The 21,707-nt window shown below is 41.6% G+C and overlaps 1 protein-coding gene across 5 annotated transcripts in view; it reads left to right on the top strand.

The window, feature by feature from the left end:
• The window catches only part of stard13b (StAR-related lipid transfer (START) domain containing 13b), a 52,798-nt gene that overhangs the window by 8,990 nt on the left and 22,101 nt on the right, over window positions 1-21,707 (top strand). For 2 of the 5 annotated variants that reach the window (XM_026376306.1, XM_026376312.1), the window contains exons 4-5: window positions 52-198; window positions 5,521-5,554. In XM_026376306.1, the coding sequence (XP_026232091.1) occupies window positions 52-198; window positions 5,521-5,554 (181 nt within the window). Of the gene's footprint in view, window positions 1-51; window positions 199-5,520; window positions 5,555-15,919; window positions 16,326-20,681; window positions 20,957-21,707 lie in introns of those variants that run through there. The other 3 variants (XM_026376320.1, XM_026376338.1, XM_026376329.1) reach the window with 3 other exon arrangements.

Raw genomic sequence — 21,707 nt, 5'->3', positions numbered from 1 at the left:
AGCCATGCAGAGACAGACCCAGTCTTGATTGTTGTTGTGATGTTGTTGCAGTGGGGTGCTGCTTCAAAGTCCACATTGAACCAAACCCCGAACGACCAAGTTCTTCAAAGACCACACAGAGAGGAATGCCTGAGCCGAGACAGGTCTTCTGCTCCTCGCAGCGCCTCACTGGGAACTAGAGCAAGAACTAAGAAGACGGTAAGTTTGTCTAATTGAGATTCACAGCTTCCAGCAGGTGTCCGACAGTCTCTGAGTTAATGAGAAGTCATAGGCATAGGTGTGAAGAACAGTGTGTGGTGCTGTCCTGTTCCTATCTTAAAGGATGTGAGGAGCTGAAGACCTTCTCCTGGTAGTTTACTGTCGTGATGTGTTTACTTTCGTCACTGCAAAAAAACACTTTACTCTGCTGATTTGAACATCGAGTCTGTGTAATTCTGACATTTCCACTTCGGCCCAAACTTAATTTGAACTTAATATATCAAAAATCCATTCCTGGGCTAGTGTTATCAGAAATCAATGAAGTGTATGGTACCTTATCATACAGCTCCAATCTCAGTGATCCAGGTCTTTATACACCTGTTTCCTACTAAAAAAGCTAAACACTGAAGGTTTGCATCAATAATAACAAAAAAATATGCTTTTAAATATTTAAAGAGTTTCCTGCATTAATAAAATCCTACATTTCACAATCACATATTTGCTCTCGTGCTACATTCACTGTCTTGACAGATTCACAAATAACATCACTAAAATGAATTGTTTTTAAGGGTCTGCGCAGGTCTGCCAAAGTGCCGACATTCTCCTCCATACAGCTGCTCTTGCCTCTACATCTGTAAATATTTGAAGTCCGCATTGGGAATAAGGTCAGCTTAGGCATTCTTAAACAAGCAGCACTCACTTTTGCTGGACAAAGTATATAAATGTCACTATTGAACGGCCCTAAAAGAAACAGACAACTGAGAAATTTGCAGAATGCAGGGCGGGTTTAAATTCAAAGCCTTTTAGCTTGTGTTTTGTGCTTCGGCTCTGCTGCAGCACGGTGGCAAACAACCTACTTAGAAGAGAAATCTGCAGGTTATCTGCAGATTGAAAATCAAATACTGTAATGTACTTTTCAGTGTTTTAACATCTTGTTAGGTTATGATATATTCAGGATTTTTAGCAACAGAAAAGTATTTATTGTAGACTGCAGCATGTTGGAGCCACACTAAAGGCTGCTGAAAAGAATAGTGCGACACAGAGTCAGGCATAGTGACACTGGAGATTCAAAGAAAGATTATTTTGTCTATGGGCAGTGGGAACTTCAAATGAAATGAGTAGATGCCACCTGTCTCTTCTGTGGAATGTATAACTACCTCTTGAAAATTACAGCAGGGTTATGTTGAAGCTGGGAATGTTCACATACGTTATAGACAAGAGTAATAGTATGGCTGCAGTGTAACCTTGAGGATAATGAGATCCCATGAGTACTGGTTTACAGTTTTTGATGATCATAAGAGTAAAAACATATTAGTCTTTTTGGTTTGTCATTAGTTTTATTAGTTAATTTATGAAATAATGAATTTAACTTTCTACTTACTATTTTGCTAATGTTTATGTTCTTGTAAGTATTAAACTGTAACTTGTATTTTGTACATTTGGAGTTTAGTGGGGCAAAGGTTCAATGCAATTATAATAATTTTAAATCAATAAATAAATAGATGAAACCACTAGTAGCTATATGACAGCACTGATATATCTTCAAATACGAATCTACCACAGCTGCCAATTAGCAAAGCTTAGCATAATGGCTGGAAACAGGAGGACGTGTCTTTCACAAATTTCTCCACAACCAACTAGTCTGCGCCTCTGCCAGGAAGTAAATAACATATTTCCCAAAATGTCTGGTTTAAGCGTGACCCTGCAAAGTTTTGGAAAACAGATGAGACAACATGTCAGCAATATTGCACATGCAGAGTTTTCTTTTTTGTCCTCTGTCCCCTCTGAGACTTACATAAGAGCTCTGGAGTCAGTATGAAACTTCCCACAGCAGGGAGCAAGAATGCAATACAGATTGAATCACAGTCCCAGAGTCTAAGAATAAACTGGCCAAATGCATGAGCCAGTTCACCCTGCTTGGGGCAGTCAAGGCCTGACTGAGACGTGTTTTATGGAACTGTCTGGTAGAAGTGTTTGGCACCTGCCCGACAACCTTTGAATCCCTCCTGCTTCTGTAAGATCTCTAAAACCTGGAATGCACCTCTAATCTGCCTCTATCTGCGGCACGATATGCAGGCAGAGCTCATCTTAGCTGGAATGTGATTGTCTTGTTGGAGATCTACAGTATGTTTTTCATTTATTTATTCTTTTGTTTTCATTCTTTATAGCATTACTTATACTGCACTACAGGAATTGTCCTTAAAGGCAGCTTCAATAGCAAAGAGCAGACTTCCAATTGACAATCTCTTAAATACAATGAAAAAATATTTCTGATTCGTCTATCATTTCCAAATGTATCGAACAAAATGCTGAACGTTCGTTTTTAAATGTGAATACTTGCTGCCTCCATTTCTCCTTTGATTGCAATCAGGATCTCTTTGAGTTTCAAACTGTCGTTCAGAGAGTGAGCTCTGAGCTCAGATGTGAGTGATGTGCATTAGTTATCTTGACCATTCTGTTCAGCACAAGTCTTGTGGAGGTCAGCAGTCTGCCGTCTTCTGTTTTGTGGTTGATAGAGGTGTATTTGGGTTGAGGATTCCTACTTTTAATTGGTGTTGACAGAGACGGGCAGAACAGAGGACATGCTGCTCTGACATTGGGACTGACTGGTCCTGTAACTGCCCTGTTGACTCTCAGGCAGAGTGTCATTTGTGCTGGGGCAGCAGCTATCATTCACCCACACAGACCTGTCACTCCCAATAAACATCCCTATTGGTGTAAGCAAGGGGAAGTTTTCCCTCTGACAACAGTCCTGAAAGGGTTTTAGCGCTGCTCCTGCACAGAATTGTCACTTTTTCTGACCTGCAACCGTCAACATGTGTCCACCATCTGACTGGGATTGCACTAAACTAGGCCAATGTATGTTTAATGTGGGTCAGGACTCAAGAAATGCCTGAGTGAAATAAAGCACTTTTCTCTTGGCTGTCAAGAAAGAAGGAGAGTGTGTTCAAGTCTTTGAAGCCTCGTTAAACCGGCACATCTCCACTGGGGCCCAGCATCTGGTTTTTTGGAGTGCTAATTTTCCCAATTTTCTATCTGAAACTGGGTCTAAAGCTGGTCTTTGGAGACTAGCTTAACAGGGCCATCGTATTTACATGTGTCTCTTCAAAGACACGTAGTTCAGTATGTGACTTTTTTTTAAGTGCAGACATAAAGATCATCCGTGTTTCTGTATATCAAAACCCAGCCTTTCATCTCAGAAGTGTTTACATGCATATGTGATGACATTTCTTTCCTGCTTTGCCAAATATCTATAATGAGAATCCATCTGTGGCTGCACCTCCCAAGCTCACCTCTTCCATGTTTAAAGAGAGGTAAAAATATGTATGTATGAGTCAGAATAAACAGAGTTATTGATCCCGCAAACCCAGGAGCTACGTGTTTCAGGGCTGAAACTTGCCAGAAATATCTTGGCAGCAACTCCCTGACTGCTTTAAATCTTCTTCTTCATCCGAATAAATCAGAAATTAACTGTCAGGTACCTGCTGCCCCTCGACCTCGCTTGCCGTGTGGCCTAAAAGTGTCAGATAGCGTGTAACAAAAAGGGATATCATACACACAAAAGCACCTGTCCTGTCTAAACCATCCAATCAGGTCTTTTTTTAGTTGTCATATTGAAGCTCCAGCCATATAGGACGCTCATCAGCCAAGTGTGTCTGTACACTGGAAGCGTTACAGCTGCCATGACAGCCCTCTGAGGCCACAGCCCTAATGAAACATGCATTACAGGACGAACCTAACCTATGCAGCTTATTGTCTCTGCTGACAGTGATCTGTGGAAACAGAGCAAGCAAGCAACAGCGTAAATCAGACCAGTGGGGCGCAAGAGGGGAATCTGAGGTGTGAGGGGAGCAAGAGAGGGGAGGTAATCCTGACTGGCCCAGATCAGGCATATTTTCAATACTCTGCAGTTATGATCTTCTTCTTTCAGCTGCTGCCTTTAGTGGTTGCCACAGCAGATCATCTGTCTCCATGTCCCTCTGGTCTCTGCGTCTTCTACTGCCACACCAACATCTTGCATGTCCTCCTTCACTATATCCATGAACCTTGCTCTTCTACTGCTGTCTGAAAGCTCCATTACCTGTCAGAGTGGCTACATCCGGGGTTCATTCGTGACGCAACACTCCCCATATATCTGTGCTTGTGACCTGCACTAAGGCAGCATTGGCTTGTGAAGCCTCAGTGTTCATGTGTATCATCAGTTATTTCCTTTTCCTCAAAATGCAAAGAGGCATCACTTGTACAATACAAAGTATGGTTTAGTAAAATGTTCTTCAACCCTTGAGTGTACAGTTGCTGGTGGTTCTTACTTGGTTCAGTTTCTTAAATATTATATCTGTTGTGACAAAGATAATGGTGCATGAGTTGTAAATGTCACCTTTATTGCTGTGAGTACTCTGTGTTAGTTTTGTCATTAATGCAGCGATTGTGCTATTGGGAACTGGGCTGTTGTATCTCTTAGTTGTTTTCACATTTTGATAATGTGGATGTGTTATTCTTGGTTTTCAGAGTGAAGCTACACAGAAGAAGTGTAGTTTTATTGTCATCCCTCGCATTCTTCTCTTCCCTTTGTTTCATCTATCCAACACCTAGTTATGAGTACTCTCATCTAAAAATGAAATCAGCGTGATGTAGTGTCTGAAAGTTTCAAAGTATGAAGGTTTTCTAGCCATTTTGGTGCCGATTGTGAGATGATGGTTTGTCCCCAGTAGGTGCAGAATAATAAATGCTCGTCCCACCACCCTCTTCCACGGTGCAGGACAGATTCAGAGCCATGCCAATCAAATAATGAGAAACAACAGGACGGGGGTATTCTTGTTTAATATTGTTGTTCATTCTGTTTCTGTTCTTTTTTTCTCAAGACTGAGTATAAGGAAAGGACGACTGTCGAAGCTGTACATTATTACTGTTATTTTATTTTATTTATTCTTTTTGCACCAGCATGTGGCGCCCTAAGCGGCCACATATAAAATCCATTCCAAGACCCAGCTCTGACTGATTAAAGCATGTGACTCCTTTTACCCCTTAAATAAAATAATCTTAGAGTTTCACATAGATGTGATAAATGTTTGCCACACACAAAGATTATTCTCCACAATAAATAATTTATATTTTTGTCTTGTTTGTTTCAATTGGTTCACTTTATCTAGTTTTAAGACTTGTGTGAATCTGATGTTGTTTCAAATAATATTTATCAGAAATCAAGAAAATTCTAAGGGGTTCACAAACTTTAAAGCACAACGGTTCATGCAACAAACTGTATACAAACAATAAACTGTGCTCCAGTTACTCATATTTAGTTTCTTTCTTTTTGTTTTATAGATGTTCCATAGGGGGGCTAATGCAACACGTGCAGGTAAGAAATGATTCAGTACATTTCTTTACATTGCTCTGTTAGAAATTATAACTTAATACATTGCTCTGTTAGAAATTATAACTTAATATGAGAACAAGATGACCATTGCAATTTATTGTAATTACCCTTTTATTCATTGGAATTTAAAGGGAGTGCAGACTTGGCACTGATTTCATGGTGCAGATGTTTCTGAAATGTGTATTTGTTACACATCCTGTGTGTTCTTCATGTCTGCATCAGCAGTAAAGTTTAGTCTTTTAGGCACCCTGTTCAGTCCTGTACTGTACTGAAACTGAAGGAGTGCTGCACTGCTGTCTGGTACATGTGAATATCTCCCTGCAAGCTGATCCTCGCTTGCATGGGGTCTTTGCTCAGGCATCAAACAATGTGAAACAGACTGACAGCCACAGGTGCCCACAAGCTCCCTCTCAGCCTGTGTCTACAGAATGTCAAAGCGCACAGTGTCTTATTTTAAAGCCTTTCTATATATTGGTCCTCTGCAGTTAAAATTAGGCAGCACACCAGATCATTGTTTCTGTTTTGCTGAGGGGAAATATTTGGCCTGGTGTGATGTGTCCCTTGGGAAGCAGCTGGGACATTTGGGTAGATGCCATTTTAAGCTCAGGTTGCACTCTCACATGACCTCTGTTGTTCATGATGGTACTGCACAAGTGCATATTATGGTCTGGAAAAATTCCACGTCACTTTTATGCAACAGTTAACTAATGTGTGGTCTGCTGACGTGTATGAGATATGCGCTGTGACCGATGGCTCGTCATTCCTAATTGTAATTCTTGGAAACCTGAGTGTGAGACCACCGTGAATAACCTCAACAAGTTTGTCAACACAGCCATGAGATTCTCTTCAGATACATTTGTCATTATATGTTTCCACCATATGATTTTCACAGCGGGCTGTGTTTTCAGCCACATGCTTTCTTTCAGATGGTTTTCTTGGCTGAATGAACCAGACCAGACACAGTGTCACTGTCAACTTTATCATCATCCCTGTATCATCAAGTAAACGAAATCAGCATATGGTTTGTATTGGACTCGAACGATAACACAACTTGGACAGTGATAATGTTCTGAAAAGAAAACACCTAGCAAAGGCTCAGAGAGGTTAGCTGCAATATTCCCTTAGTGTATCTTACAGCTGGGCTGAGGAGACCTAATTTATGACATGGATACAAGATGGCCAGATGGTTCACAGTATCGATCACAGCAACACAGTCCAGCTCATTATAGGACATTGTCCTGGATGTTCTTTGGGTCCAAGGCAGCAGTGAGAAAACCTCTGGGATGGCAAATCCACTTTTCAAAATCACAGTTATGGGTTTACAAGTTTTAAATTTAGTTTTTTTGGGGCATTTTTAGGTCATGTTATTGCTGCATTTTTATCAAGTAGCAGTGGGGTAACTTATAAAGCGTTGGCCACCTCACATAATTGTTAAATGCTGCACATCTTGGTTATTCAGGCACAGGGGTGGTCAGTCTATTCATTCAGGCTTCTCAGGAGCTGCACAGCCTGCAGGAGATGCTAGTCATTTTTTTTCTTTCTCATTTGTTTACATTTCACTCATCTGTGGTGCTCTTAGCAGTGTTGAGTTCTGTTGAACAATAGCCTGCTTGTTTGTCTTAGCCCACGCTCATAATAAGAACTGCACCATTTAGAAGTGAGATGGTGAACGGGGATTTCAAAAATCTTCAAACTCCTTGTTATTTATTTAAACTCGTGTAGGGAGTTTATGGAAAAACACTAAACCTTTTAGCCCTCTTGACTCCTTGTTTTGTTTTTCCTAAGGCAGAAAACAAAACCCAGGGGTTCATCCTAAAAGTGCATATGGATACACTCAAAGAAGATTTAGTCTATGAAGGGAAAAGAAGCTTAATCCACTCTCTCCGATGTTTATTTTCTGAAGGCATTACTCAACAGTTAGAGAGCATTTTTCAAGTCTTGAGTACATGATGGGCCAAAAGTGCCTTATTCCCTCTTTCACAGTGTAATTTGTATTGAAATCTATTCCCTACAGTCTCCTTAATTGCACTGTGGAAATGAATGACTTCCTTTGGTGAGAGGAGGCAGCTATGTTCATCCTCAAAACCCTTCTGCCTTAACTGACATTAATCATAGCGTTAATGAATCCACAGTGACACTGCAATGCTACAAGCTGCATATCCAGCCAGGTTTCTGTCAGAGATACAGTACAGATAAGGAGGATGAAGGTGTCTGGCTTAAAGCAGTGGGAAGACATTCACTTATGTAGAGTTTTTAGCTGCATTTGTGTTTGAAAGAAAAATATAGAGAGCAGTAGAAAGAGCAGACAAACAGAAAGATTGACAGGGTTTAAGGAGAAGCAGTAGTGCAGAAGTCAGCGACCTATAACTTGGATAAATAAGTGGTGCTTTCTTATGATAAACATCACCTTTGCCAGTGCAAGTTTTGAGAAAATGAGACGCAAGTGAGGCTCAAACAGCTCTCTGTGGCCCAGAACTGTCAGAGCGACTTCCCTCTCAGCCTCTGAGGTTTCAAACAGACTTTGGGCATTTTCACAGATCCTCTCTCTGAATAAATATGCTAATCTACTTTCAATGTCGAAATCTCCTGCCACTGATTATAAGAAAAACAAAGAGGAAACTCTGTGAATCCCTAGGAGACTTCTTTCTGTTTGTGAGGAAAGTAACACAAAGCCCTCTGTCCCTCGCACCTTGGTGTGAATGACTCCAAGGGAAAATGGTGCAGAAAGGGAGGAAAGCGGATGTTTTTAATGTTTTATTGAGATTTTTTTTATCCCTTCACATCTAGTGTTAAATGGCACTTAATGATATGTTCCTAAATGCAACCAAGCTGCTTTTATTGATTCTGATTCCAGCCTTGTCTAATCAAGCTGCAAACTGTCGTTGGCATGCGCCAGACTGCAAAAATGAGATGAAGTAACCTCCTAATTTGTGGGATTTAAAGTACGGAAATGTAAAACTTTGCCAACACTTTGGCAGCAAATGTTTCAAAAATGGGATTCATGTATTTTGTCTTGGCAATAAATCTGATGATGAGCGGTATTAAGGGTGGTGTGTTGGCACTGCACGTACTGACATCCGCAGTTTTGTTCAGAATATACATATGATCGCAGATTTTCTTCTGCAAACACTCAGTTCTACTTGGCACCGATGGATCGACTGCACTGTAGAGTTACAAACATTTACCATCCTTATAAGCTGATGTGAGAGCACCTTCCTCTCTGTGAGTACACACTGCAGCATAATGTAAATCACCAGTCTGGCTATGGATGAAGCACCATGGATATTAATGCTTTACAGGGTTGTTGTGTATGTTTTTGACTCCTGCATGTTCCCCAGCTGTTCTCAGATCCCAGGCCTCCATGCTGTCTCAACAAGGGTCAGTGCCTGCTGGTGGAGGCTGACTGTGACCTCAGACAGCTGCAGTCTGTCTTTGTCTCTGTCTCTCTTGAGGCCACAGGGGCCATAATATACACATCACAGGAGCTTCTTAGCAAAGAATAAGGAAATAGAATATTGCATGTTGTCTATGTTTTTGTAATAAGAAAATGTTCAACAAGACAATGGGGCTGGCAGGGTGAATATTGATATCAGCTGTAGATCTAGAGATTTACTCTGTTGTTATTCACTGGTCTCTACGGGATTCTGACCTCACGGTTGTTTTTATTAGGAAATCTTCTTTTTCTTGTTTTGTTGTGACAAGAAAAGGTCCAAACTTAGCTAAGTGTCACATAGTTCCCAAAGGGAGGCTGTGGAGTTTTTAAAGGAATATGTCATTTTAGAAGAATTGCACTTCTTTTCCTTATTGTCAGTAATTACACAAACTTGTAGAAGGCTTTTTACTGGATGTCATTGCTGTGTACTGACATTAAATACTGAGTCTAGTTCAACCTCTGGGTCTTTTATATATATATATAGTCAAAATTGTGGTCACTCATCTGCAGTCGCCTGTTGTCTCCAAATTCATGGGCACTTACATCAGCCTGTGTTCTTTTGGGAGGTTTTTGGATCTTGGCTGTACACGAGGCCACACAGTTGTGTTGGCCCATCAAAACGCACAGGACTTTTTAAACTTAACACTATAAGTATCACTGTGTCTCACCCGTGTATCGCCCAGAAGAATGTGTGTGGTGCATCTAGAGTAGCTTTGGCAGTGAAAAGCAGCCAAAGCTACTTCTAAAGCACATTTTGTCATCTGTTCTTTGACTATTTTAAGACATCTTGATGTATTTTCTGCATCTTGATGTAAAGGAAAACCTACTGCATTTTCCTGTGACCATATCATTATTTTCGCGCCCCCATCTATTGGTTGCCTAACAGGTGCCAGATCAGTGACATCATACACTAAATTTATAAAAAAGTCGTCATTTGTAAGTCCAGTTCAAACTATAAAGGGTGCTGCTGGCATGACGAGTGCATGAAAAATTCCACACATGGAAAGATGGAAAATGACTTGTGGTTTCCTGAGTGCAGAGGCCAACTTGGCTGTTTGACAGAGAAAGAGAGGGAAAAAAGAAGCCTGGTAGTATTTCTAGACTTTTCTTAGTATATACAGTCATTTGTCAAGGTTGTGAAAACATTAGAGAAACTATTTGGTTAACCCACACTGAAACTCTTTAACGTTTTTATTGCAATTTCAACATTTTCATTGCAATTATTGTAGCTATCATACATAAAATAGCACATAATACGATATAATGATGCCTTCAAGGCCCTTGTGCTGAGTGAGATCATCATGTTTTGGCATAATTTATTGCCAAGTATAAATCATTTGGTTTGATCCTGTCATTGTTCATAGTGTGTGTTCATAAACTGCTTGAACATAAACTGCATTAGCTGCCAGTTCTTCACTGAGAAGAAACGGGTTTATTGTTCTGATTCCCATATCCACACTGGCAATTAGAAAAGCAGCAGTCAGTAAATCCTTTGGGGAACAACTTCCTCAAAACCACCAAGGTGAGAATGTTTTTGTGTGCCTCAATGTGTGTGTGTGTGTGTGTCTTAAGGAATTTAGGCCTGGGTTTTGTAAACGAAGTGGAAGGAGACGTGGGCAGCTGTGTCAGGATGCAGGCCAGTCACAAGAGGACAAGCAGGCTGTGGGTGTCGATGTGTGTGTGTGCATGAAGGAACACAAAAGCTAACAGGTTGGTCCAGCACTCAGCTGCCAACAGAGAAGAAAGCAGAAATGAGATTTAGTATGTAATGAACCAGGAAGAGCTGCACTGCTGCAGAGTGTGGACCTTACTGTGAATGCACACCACCCAGCTCGAAGTGAATCTAAAAAAATAACTTATTTCTCATCCAAACCTTTTTTTTAAAATCTGGTGCACAACTTTGTAGTTTCTCTGTGCTCATGCATACGCACACACACACACACACACACTTTCCATGCCAAGAACATTTCCGCGGGGTCGGTTTAGATACAGTTACCACATTTGCTCAGTCACTGGCCTCCCAAATTTCCCACATTAACCACAGAGATTCCAGATGTTGCATGGAGGCAAAAAGTCTGCGCCTTCACTGGGCCTACAGCCCTCACCTCCACATCCTCAGGCTGTGTGAGCACGTGGCACGGCTCACACCAAACACTATGTCTTTCTGCACTGAAGCAAGGCCGAGGGTAACCATTCTACTGGAGATTTACATAGCTGTGCACATCCACCTGTACCCAGATAACAAAAACCACAGCACACTGTTAAAAGAGGCTCTCTCCTGGGGCAGTGTAGCACTGCGGCTTTCTTGTGGTTTCAGACCTGATTAAACAATTTGGCTCAGCAATCAAAGAGCAATAGCAGTGAGAGGCAGAGCAGACTTCCTGCATCCTCTCTGCTCACTGCCTTTAAAAGTTAAGGGCCCAGCAGGACTTGTTTGTGTTTCAGGCTGGAAACAATACCTGCACTGTACTTCCAGGTTATTGTGGCTGATGAGTTGAGCAGAATCGTTGGCACCAAACTACGTGATTACAGCCAGTGCACAAGTACAGATGAATAAAAATAATCACTGATTAGGTGATGTTTTTTATGTGTGGTTGTTGTCTTCTGGGTTGCTAACATACCTCAGCTTTGTAAACACATGATATTCTGAGAATAGTTAGTGTGGATTGCTGCAGTTTGGTTTCTATTAAACAAAAATGTTTTGTATAAGTGAGACTGTTGGAGGCAAAACTGTTATGATTTACAATAGGACTTTATATGTAACCCATTTGTCATGCTACAGGGGAAACTACAAGCCGTGTTCTAGGTTTAATTTTAAGCAGCTGTCAGTTTCTTCTCTATTCATCGACTCTTTACTGCAGTTTCTCTCGTGGGTCGAGACTCATTTTGAAAAATAAACATCAACTTCCTGTTTGAATTTGTTTCATTAGAGGCTAATGTAATGCTGCACCATTTAAAAAGATGCCATTAATGAGGAGTTATCATATCCTCTATGTTTATTAGTGATTACTGTTAAGATGCCTTGGAGCGCAAGTCTGAAATGCGCATTTTGCATCAATAGAACGTTAATGTAAATTACTGCCTTGTGAAAGGAGACACTTGAAAAACAGCTTGGAAATTACTTAAAATCAATAAGACATAAGCTTATTTTACATCTGAATGAAACAGAGAGAAGCTGAGGCAGCGAGAGGGATTGTGAGAGAAATATACCTCTGTGATTAAATCCTTATTGCTCTAATAGAAACCAGGTGCTGGAGAGTGTAAATGTTTTCCCATGCATTTTTGTGGGCAATGCAGCCTTAACAGATTGAAACCTGACAGCATTACATGCTTTGTCATTCAATGAAACAATAGCCACGTACGCTTGTCATGCCAATTTTATATTCTTCAAGCCTCTTTATACAAACTTTGACCCCTGCAAGCCCTCCGTTGTATGGAGGTTTCATCATATAGCAGCAAACCTCTCCTATAGAAGCAATGTTTTTCTATTATTTACCACACATACCAGCACAAAAAGTCAAGTTATGTAACCGCTGGGACTGCTGCAGCGGGAAGATTTGGATAAATATACCATAATGGGGGCTAGTGTTAGCTCCATTTCTGTTTTGAAAACAGAATCAACACAATTAGTCATCAATTCATTTGACTTTTAATCCCATAAAGAAAAACGTCCATTAAAGGAAGAAAACATGACGTTATAAAGGACGGCCCTCTGAAAAAGCAGAATTAGTGACCACTTTAATGGATTGGAACCAACGTCGGGTCCTCCTTCCTCCACCCCATAATCTAAGCCCAGATATACACCACATGTGTGGCTCTTCTGGAAAAATGAACTCAACTTGGGAATATATGGTCAGGAAATTTATAGCACATGCCTGGGACGAGCCCTGAGGGGCCAGGGTGGAGGTGGAGGGGAGATCTCCCCACTCCCCGAGCCTTGTTTCCATTAGGCTGGGAAGAGCAGTCTCCCAGACTATTCAAGGGGGCCTAGTGTAAGACCTCCTGGCCAACAACATGACCCAATCGCAGAGGAGAAATCAGTTTCCTCACATCTGGGATTTTCCCACTGCAGCCATGGGGTAGCATTCCACATCAGTCACCAGACGTGGACACAGACAACACACACACAGGCACAAACTCTGGAATCTGGTGCACAAATAGATATTTTTTATAAGAATGTGTTTATAAAAGGCGGAGAGAAAGAGTAGACAACAAGTAGCCCAGAAAACGTGTCAATTTTTCAGGGGAAATGAGAAATCGAGTGCTTTCCAAAAGCTCCTCGGCCAAAACAAACAAGTGGGTGAGTCAGAGAAGGGAAAACATTCTCAAGCTGATTGATATTTCCTCCCTTTGCTTCTGCTTGCATTGCTAAGTAGCACTCCAGAGGCTAAGTCATTGTCTAGCCAATGTGATCCTCGCTCCAGTAAAGCTCATCTTTGCTGTGCGAGTAGTTTCTTTTTTAGACAACCAGAGGAGACACACAGCCGTGGACTGGCTGTTTACCTCTCTGGTGATTCATGTCGAGGGAGGTCAGAACCTTTTTGCTGCACTTCCTCCATCACTGTTACGCTCAGGAGCTGACAGGGGTGGTATTGTCTCTCTGCACATTCCTGCGTTGTCAGTCACTGAGCCTGGAGATTGATGCTCCGTTCACCACATTACAACATCTCCACTCATTCATTATCCTGTTTTTAGCTCATATCAACCCACGACGGACAGGTGATAAACAAATGATAGTGTTGGGAGGTTATTGATGACGAAACTCCTTCGAATCCATGTTGTTTTTTATGTGAGTTAACTGCTTGAATTAAAGGCCTGGTTTATGTTGAGCTGACAGCGTTTGTGTGTTCCCTTTCAGCCCTGTTCTCTGTAAGCGCCCTGGTTCACGTGACCAGCAGAAAACACGGCGCTTGACTCGGATTAACCCTAGCCCTTCCTGAAAAGTCACAGGATCAAATGGAACAGGTTCTCCAGACAAGTGTGCATGTGTGTGTGTACATACGAGTGTATTTTCTGTCCCCCAAGCTGCATTTTAGCCTGAGGTCTGAACAAGTGGGGCTGAAAATAGCAACATGCTGACCAGCGGTGACGCAGGCTGACCCCCCTCCACCACCCAAGTAAAAAAAAGCTCCTATATTTTCTCACATTTCTTTTCATTCCCGTGACTTAGAGTGGAAAACTTCACGTTAGGCTTCATGCGAAGGCTTGGGCGTTAATTGTGTGGTGCAGTTTTAAGCAGTTTCAGTTTTGGTGACAGATACAGTTCTGGTATCTTCACATCAAGCGCGTGAATTTAGTTTCATGCAGAGAAAAATTGAGCTTCATTAATATTCTCCCCTCAGCTGCACGCTCCTTTGGCACTCAGATATCTCACTGTGTGACCTTGTAATAATGTGTAAATCACCCGTCCTGCTCGGTGACAAATGGGTTCTATCTCCTCATTGAAATGAAGTAACGTTAGCTGAGCTTCATGTGGCGAGGGCAAACGGAGGTCAGCAGAGGTTTGTTCTTTCAAGAAACTGTCAATCTCCTTTGTTGGGAGTGTGTGTTTATAATGGTATTAACCCTGTTATAACAGTAATCCCAGCTGGTGCCCAAGAAATTAAAACGGCTGCTATGATATCACCGCTCCTGGCTCACCCTGTGCCTGAATGGGCACTCGACAATAGGAGGAAATTCCTGAAATAATGAAGGTATGATGATTACTGGAGCTGCTGTCTTGCAGGAAGAAGCAGCAGCCCTATAGAAGATCCTTTCCTGTTTATTCTTCACACAGTTTTATTTAATAGATATTGTTGCAACGAAGATAAGTGGTGATGAAAGAGAAGCCGTGTTTCTGTTGAAGGGTTCAGTGACCAGCCCGAGGTGATCTTACTCATTAAGCTTTAAAAGTAAATACATAAATGAAAGTAATAGATGTATTATGCCACATATGATCTTGTATTTTATTAAATGAAATTAGAGCTTGAAATGACTGTAACGTTTGTTTGTTTTGGTGATAAGAATGAAGTGGGAGGGGGGACAGGAGCAGGTAATAGCTCAGTTTGTCATTTGAGAGCCACAGATAGTGTGTGTTTGTAGTCATGGTAGTGGGGTGTGAAGGGGTTTGTAGCCTGTGATGCTTTCAGGTACCTCCTGAACTCTTTCTCGTAGTTGTTTTTATCTTGTGTTCACTTGCTCTGGGGCTGATCTGCAGCAGTAGATTGAAGAGGAAACTCACAGCATCTATCAGAGATCATAGCATCATATACAGCTGCAAACAGTAGCTGCAGTGTTAATGACAGAACTATCATTTCTTTAGATGAAACATTCATTCATTTTTTTTATTGCTTGTTTCATTGATGAATGGTTTGATTGTGTCAAAGCAAGGTGGGCTGTATATGTTTCTACATTGAAATGTGTGTGTGTGTTTTTCTCTGTACTGTTACGTATTTATGTTCATCACATTGTTGAGCTGCTGTAGTTATGTTAATTCTGGGAGATTTATGATGTGGACGCACACATTTCCTTCATCCTAACATTTCACAGTTATGAAAACCTCTTCTGCTGCATAAGTCCTAATGCGGGACGTATTAACCCTCTAGTAACTGTCTCATTATGTCATATGAAAGCCTCCTGGTGATGTTATTTAAATGTTATATGAAGTATTTTAAAATGGGAACTGTGTAAACCTATTTGCTTCCCTATAAAGTTTTTTAATTTAACGTGAAATATTAAAAAGGGTTGTAATTATAACTGGTTAAATGTGTTGTTACCACCAGTCCTCTAAACTCTGATTTTCGTCTTACTGGTCATATTTACCTTTTCCTGGGGGGTGGCACAGCTGGTAGTCTCCATATTTCCCGCGGTGCGTAAACGCATCTCGGCTCTGGCTCGCTCGCAGTGCGCGGACCTCTCCAAACACACACAGGTCACGTACACACACACACACACGGTGTGAAGTGAGAAAGTCTGTCTTGGTGCTTTATTTCATTTCACTCATTTTATTAATTTTATGTGGAAACGAGCGGAATATATTTATTTTTTCCTCTAAAATGTTGACAACTTCGTTTGGAGACCCGGCACCAAAGTCAGGTTTGCTGCTGTAGATTCAAACTAGAACCGGGAAAAGGAAAAGTGAGTTCTGTCGCACATCACGGATTGTTGTGGGACTAGGAGAGGTTTGTTATGAGCTATGTCCAAGTCGGGGATTTGCGATGACATCTAAAAGAAACTCAGCGAAGAGGAACCTCCGGCGGTCTCTGAGCGAGCAGCTGCGGAGCTCCACATCCAAAGCCTGGGATTTACTCTGGAGGAACGTCAGGGAGCGGAGGCTGGCAGGTCGGTACCTCTGCAGGACGCAGACCTCTCTGTGCATTAGTGCATCATTTCAGAATATGGGAAGGGAATGGCATCATCCATATATAATATCATCAAAGTGATTTAACAGGAGTTTAAGAGAGAAATAGCTGAAATGGATTTGTTCTTTTTCTCTTATGTCAAACATGAAATGTAGTCGGTTTAAGTGCAACAACATTTATCTAAAACTGCAGATTACAGCTGTGTATTAAATGTGCGTGTGGCTCAGTTCCCTTTTATTAATATTAAAATGTGACACTTTAGGTTCTAATCAGGTTTGAGCTGTCACAGAGAAAAACTACTTAACAACCAGGTTTATAACAGTATAGAAAACTTCACAGCTCTTGCCCACGTGTAGAAACCCCTTTGGCTTCGTTTTAGTGTTCAGGTTTAATTTGATGCCAACTCGATCCTTGAGGACTGATCCGGACCCTGGCTGCGCCGCAGGGTGGCGCTGATGTGTCATTATTTACTATGAAGAGCAAAGGATGAGTGACAGTGAACGAAATGTAGTCTTAATCCCCCAATGGTTATTATTTAATGACTATTAAGTTGATCCATCTGTCTAGTTAGTGTGGAAATATTACGGCTGGATATATTAATAAATGTGAATGGACCCAGGTAGTTTTCTATCAGTGTGACTCGAATGAAATCCTCTGTACATATTAAAATGTGTTTCAGTGGGGGCAAGGCAAGTCACACTGATTAACACTGTTTGTCTGTTCAAACATGATATTTCCTGCATGATGTGTGTGAAAGTATGCACAAGCTATCGAGCATCCTCTTGACGTTGTGAATTTAAATGTTTAATTCTTAATGGACACATGTTGCTTCAGAAAATCTCAAGTAATAGATAAATCATTTAATGTTTAAACTACTTGGAGATGCATTTTTAAACACTAATGATTTACCAGTTAATGTTTGGTGCAGTGAATCTGTCAAAGTTCTTGAGTGTGTGTGCGTGTGTGTGTGTTTGACGAGTAGCCATCCATCATTGTGCACTAGTCTACCACTACGCCTGTGGAAATGTCCAGTGAATTAAAAAACAGCTCCGACTTGATCAGGAGAAGTTTTAAGTGCTGAAGTCATACAAATAGAGACCAGATGTTTTAGGTGAGAGCATATCTCATGCTGCTGATGTGTGATCTTTGTTTAATGGGATTCAAAGCTGCGGTGCAGGTTTCACACGGGGTCGTGTATTTTGTGAAGCAGCTCAGCTGTGCGGTCCACACGGGGCACGTCACTGATACAGCAACCGAGTCCTGCGTTGTCTGAATATTTGACACATTAATCTTGCATTCTCTTCCATATACAGTGCGGATGTCAGTGAAGTTTGGCATTCATCTGGCACTCGCTGCATTCCCAAGGCCTTAAGCTGCTTATATACACATTGAACAATGAGGGGCCACATTTCAACCAGGCTGACACAATAATAATAATTGTACAAGATGGCTGACTTACATGCAATGCAAATGAATTGAATCTGAAATGAAAATGAATCAGAGTGAAAATCAACATGAATTGAATCCGTTGTTCGACGCCGACCTAATGTGTTATGTGGGGCAGGCTGCAGAAAACTGGTTTCATCTCCTAAACTGATTTTCAGAGGATCAAAGGAAGGAACTCTGGGTTTGTGAAAAATTTAGGTCAGGTGCAGTCGAATCCTGACAGTGAATTTCTATTTCACCAAGTTAATAAGAATATCATGTGTGTCAAATCACAGGAGGTGACCCATTTACATCAAACGCTGATAGATGGCGTTGGAGGAGAGCAGCATCCAATCATCATGCACAGTATAGCAGTGACTCCCACCTGACAAAACTGTAGAGCCTGTGATATATTGTTAAAATTGATGTGGACTAGAAAACAGGAGTCAAATACAGATAGATGTGAGCTAACTTCACTTTCTTATTACACATTAAACATTGATGTTTATGCCTTTACATATACTGCATATACAATGAGCAACAGATAAGCTATTTTTCAGTCTCTTTGAATAGTGTATTTTTCCTCTACCTATGGTTTTCTAGACATACACTATAGTTGTTAAAAGCAGATATATTAAGAGCAACAGATAGATGGTGTAAAAGTTGATACAGGTCTATTTTGGGGGAAACCCACTCGCTTCATGCAGCTGCTCTGCAGGGAGATGAATATGATGAATATCTATGCATGCAGTTGCTTAATAGTTTAACTTAAAGCAAAAGCACCTAATGCCACACTAAATGCAAAGAGCTTCTTCATACACTAGGATTTCACACCTGCGTCAAGTTACCTGACCAGCAGCTCAACTGGTTCTGCTGCATTAAAATGTGAACCAGTCCCAGACCTGAGCTCAGAATTCAGACATTTGGTGGCTCATGAGGTGGAAATCTGAAGTCACACTGCAGCTATTCTTAAGCTTTAACCACAGGAAACATAGCTGCACCAGAGCCAGGACTGCCCAGTGCAGATTACATGTGTCTGCCCCTGAACCAGCCCACATCAGAGCAGCGTCTAAACCCCACTCAGCTGCTTCTAGACTCATCATCCGTGGGCCCACAGTTTGACTCCATGATTCAGAATGTAAGTTTCCCTTTTCGTAATCCCTCCTTGCTGAAGCAGTGAGTGCTGGAGTGTATAATGAATGAAGAGATGACATACATTAAGTGCCTGCGCTAGAGCTTTGGATTAATTTGACGCTTTTATTGTGATGAACAATAAAACCCACTCTGTCAAGCGGAGCAGCATCTTACTGAGCCTCAGTGTGAGTTTGTGTGTGTAATGTGAGTCTGGATTCTTCGTGTCATACTGTATAGTATTTGTGCTCTGAAGCCCAGACAGAGGCATGTTTGAACAAGTTTGATAAGGGCTGGAGTCAATGCGCACAACAACACTCACACTAAGGGAAGACCACAGCCATGTCTTCATGGCGTGCAGCACAAAGTTAAACACACAAGGACATCATTGGAGATGTCAGAGGTAAAGACAGAGGTATTTCAGCGCCGACAGAGACAAAAACACCATCAATCTCATTCATTATTATCTTCCATGGCTGAGATTCCGTAATGCGATACGTGTGATGCATTGGGTGAAGTTCTTCGTCTAGACGAGGAGGAAAGAAGAACACAAAAAGGCGCTCAAGGAGATCACGGCGTTGCCAACACGCTGCCACTCATTTCTGCATCTGACACCTTAAGTGATCCGTTTGCAGTATGAATGAACACAGGTGTTTGTGTGTGTGTGTGTAAAAAAAATGAGTCACCACCCAGTGAAATCATCTGAATAGCATCTCATCATCACCTCATACCTCAAATAAGCAACAGTCACATATTAAAATAGCTCCAACGAAGTGTGTGGGAAGGGTCAATAAACCCAGCAATAGTTTATGAAAACGTGCAGTGGGCTCTCAGTGAATTGTGGTCTTTGTGAGCTAAAGCTAAGGTGGATTTTTACCAGGCAGGGAGAGAAACAGACGGGGGCTGTGTTTAACTTGGTCTCTTGCCCATTTGTACTCTATTCACATGTTTGGCGCCACAGTTTAACTACGTAGACGAGCCTATATGTTGAGAGTGACAGTGGTCCTGATGGGCACGGGGAGGGTCTACTTGTGCAGATGTGGACTGTGTGGAGATTGTTGTTAAATGATTAAATGTTTTTACTTTTCATCAAACATAATTTTTCCACATTGCCAGACAACAGTTTGATGTTGAGACTGTTGAACTGAATGAAACAGCTCCTCAAAATATTTTCTTTATACATATTTTACTTTTTGTATATTTTTTTTATTTCTAAAGTCCAAACCAAATTTCTCTTTGTGTTACGTTAAGGGGAGCTAAGTCACTCTAAGTATATAGACTAAAATGTATATTTCTCCTGAGGAGTGTGAAGCCTGCTGAGAGGCCTTCCTGAGGCTGGAAGTAGGGGTTATGTGGTGGGGGTGGGGAAGCAGAAATTAGCATTCTCCAACCAAGAAAACAACTTCTCCCTGTATTTCTCCCTCTTCTCTAGTTTTCTCTAAAATGGCACAGAGTCACTCTCGCCCAGTAAACTTGGCACCTGCGTGACCGGCAACAGCAGAAGAGTTGTTCTGGTGCAGGGTGGGACCAAAAACCACTATTTTTGTAATCCCTCCCACATCCCTCGTTCTTCCACTGCTGCTCTTCTTACTCAGTTCATAGGCATTCCAGTGGTATTTATATTTCCCTCCAGAGCAGGGGGAAGTTGTCAAGCATTCACACAGACATTGGATTCAGCTCAGCAAGGTGGGCAGTACTCCTACTGCCTTCTTGTCATTGGCCTCCCTGTGGTCACATGAGCTGGAGAAATAGACTGAAGTGTTGGCACTCCTCCCCCTAGGCTCTTCTCACAGCTCACTTTAGGCTTTTTGCGCCTGTATGTAAAGTTTTCTCTTGGTGAAAGAGTGTGTGGACCATCAGTGAGGGGCTTGTTTCAGACACAGATTTCAGTAATGTTTCGGGAGCTCCCGGAGTCTACAGGTAGCGAGTGTCTGGGGAGTATGACCCCAGAGACTCAGGATATCTACCTGAGAATGGACCATCTCCGCAGACGCTCTGGGTACAGACTGGGCAGGATCATTGCCAGGCAGCAACTGCTCAAGAAGATTTCTGGAGGTAAGAGAGGAGCTTGAATTGAAGTGACAGTTCAGGCTCTTTTGGTTGGAAATCATCTGTTGTTGGATTTGGCTGAAAAACCAGATGTGAGGTATTCACTCAAACTTAATCCTTCTTAGCTCTTTGTTTCCAGGAATGCTAGAAGTAGAGGCTAAACATGTCCGGCGTCAAAACATTTAGTGAATACTTTATAACTACACCGCAGTGAGAGTATGAATGCACCTAATGTCAAATGAGCGAAGGGATTGTGTTTGTTTGGGAGTAGCTGATTACCTTTGTCAAACGTCAGGTCATATCTGTGGCTTTTTGTCTTGTTAGTCTGTGTCCAGATAAAGGTGGAATACAAACGAAATAATCTCTGACAGACAAATACAGTGGTAGCAGAGGGTGTAGCAAACTTGACCTTCAGCCAATAAGTAGTCAAAGGTGCAGTTGTGGTGACTAATTAGTACTGACTGACTATAACTCTGATAAGTGATAAGCTATACGATCTTTTATGGAACCAGGTCAGCCCACAGTGTAAACAAAATGTATCAGTAAGAGTCTAATGTTGAACATGACAAGGAGAGCAGTAATGCTGTTTTATTCACCACACAAGGGTCTGACCTTTCTTTGAGCTTTCTCCCGGGCCTGTAACCTCTTGCTTTTGCTTTTACCTGCACACTTAAGGTCAGTTGTGGGAGGGGGGGAGGGCATGCATAGCAATAGAGAGGACAAAGCGCAGCCATTCCTGCTCCTTTCTGCAGGAGGG

This window comes from Anabas testudineus, chromosome 13, assembly GCF_900324465.2.
Source record: "Anabas testudineus chromosome 13, fAnaTes1.2, whole genome shotgun sequence".
In the NCBI taxonomy this organism is placed as follows: Eukaryota; Metazoa; Chordata; class Actinopteri; order Anabantiformes; family Anabantidae; genus Anabas; species Anabas testudineus.
This window is presented reverse-complemented; position numbering and strand designations above follow the sequence as displayed.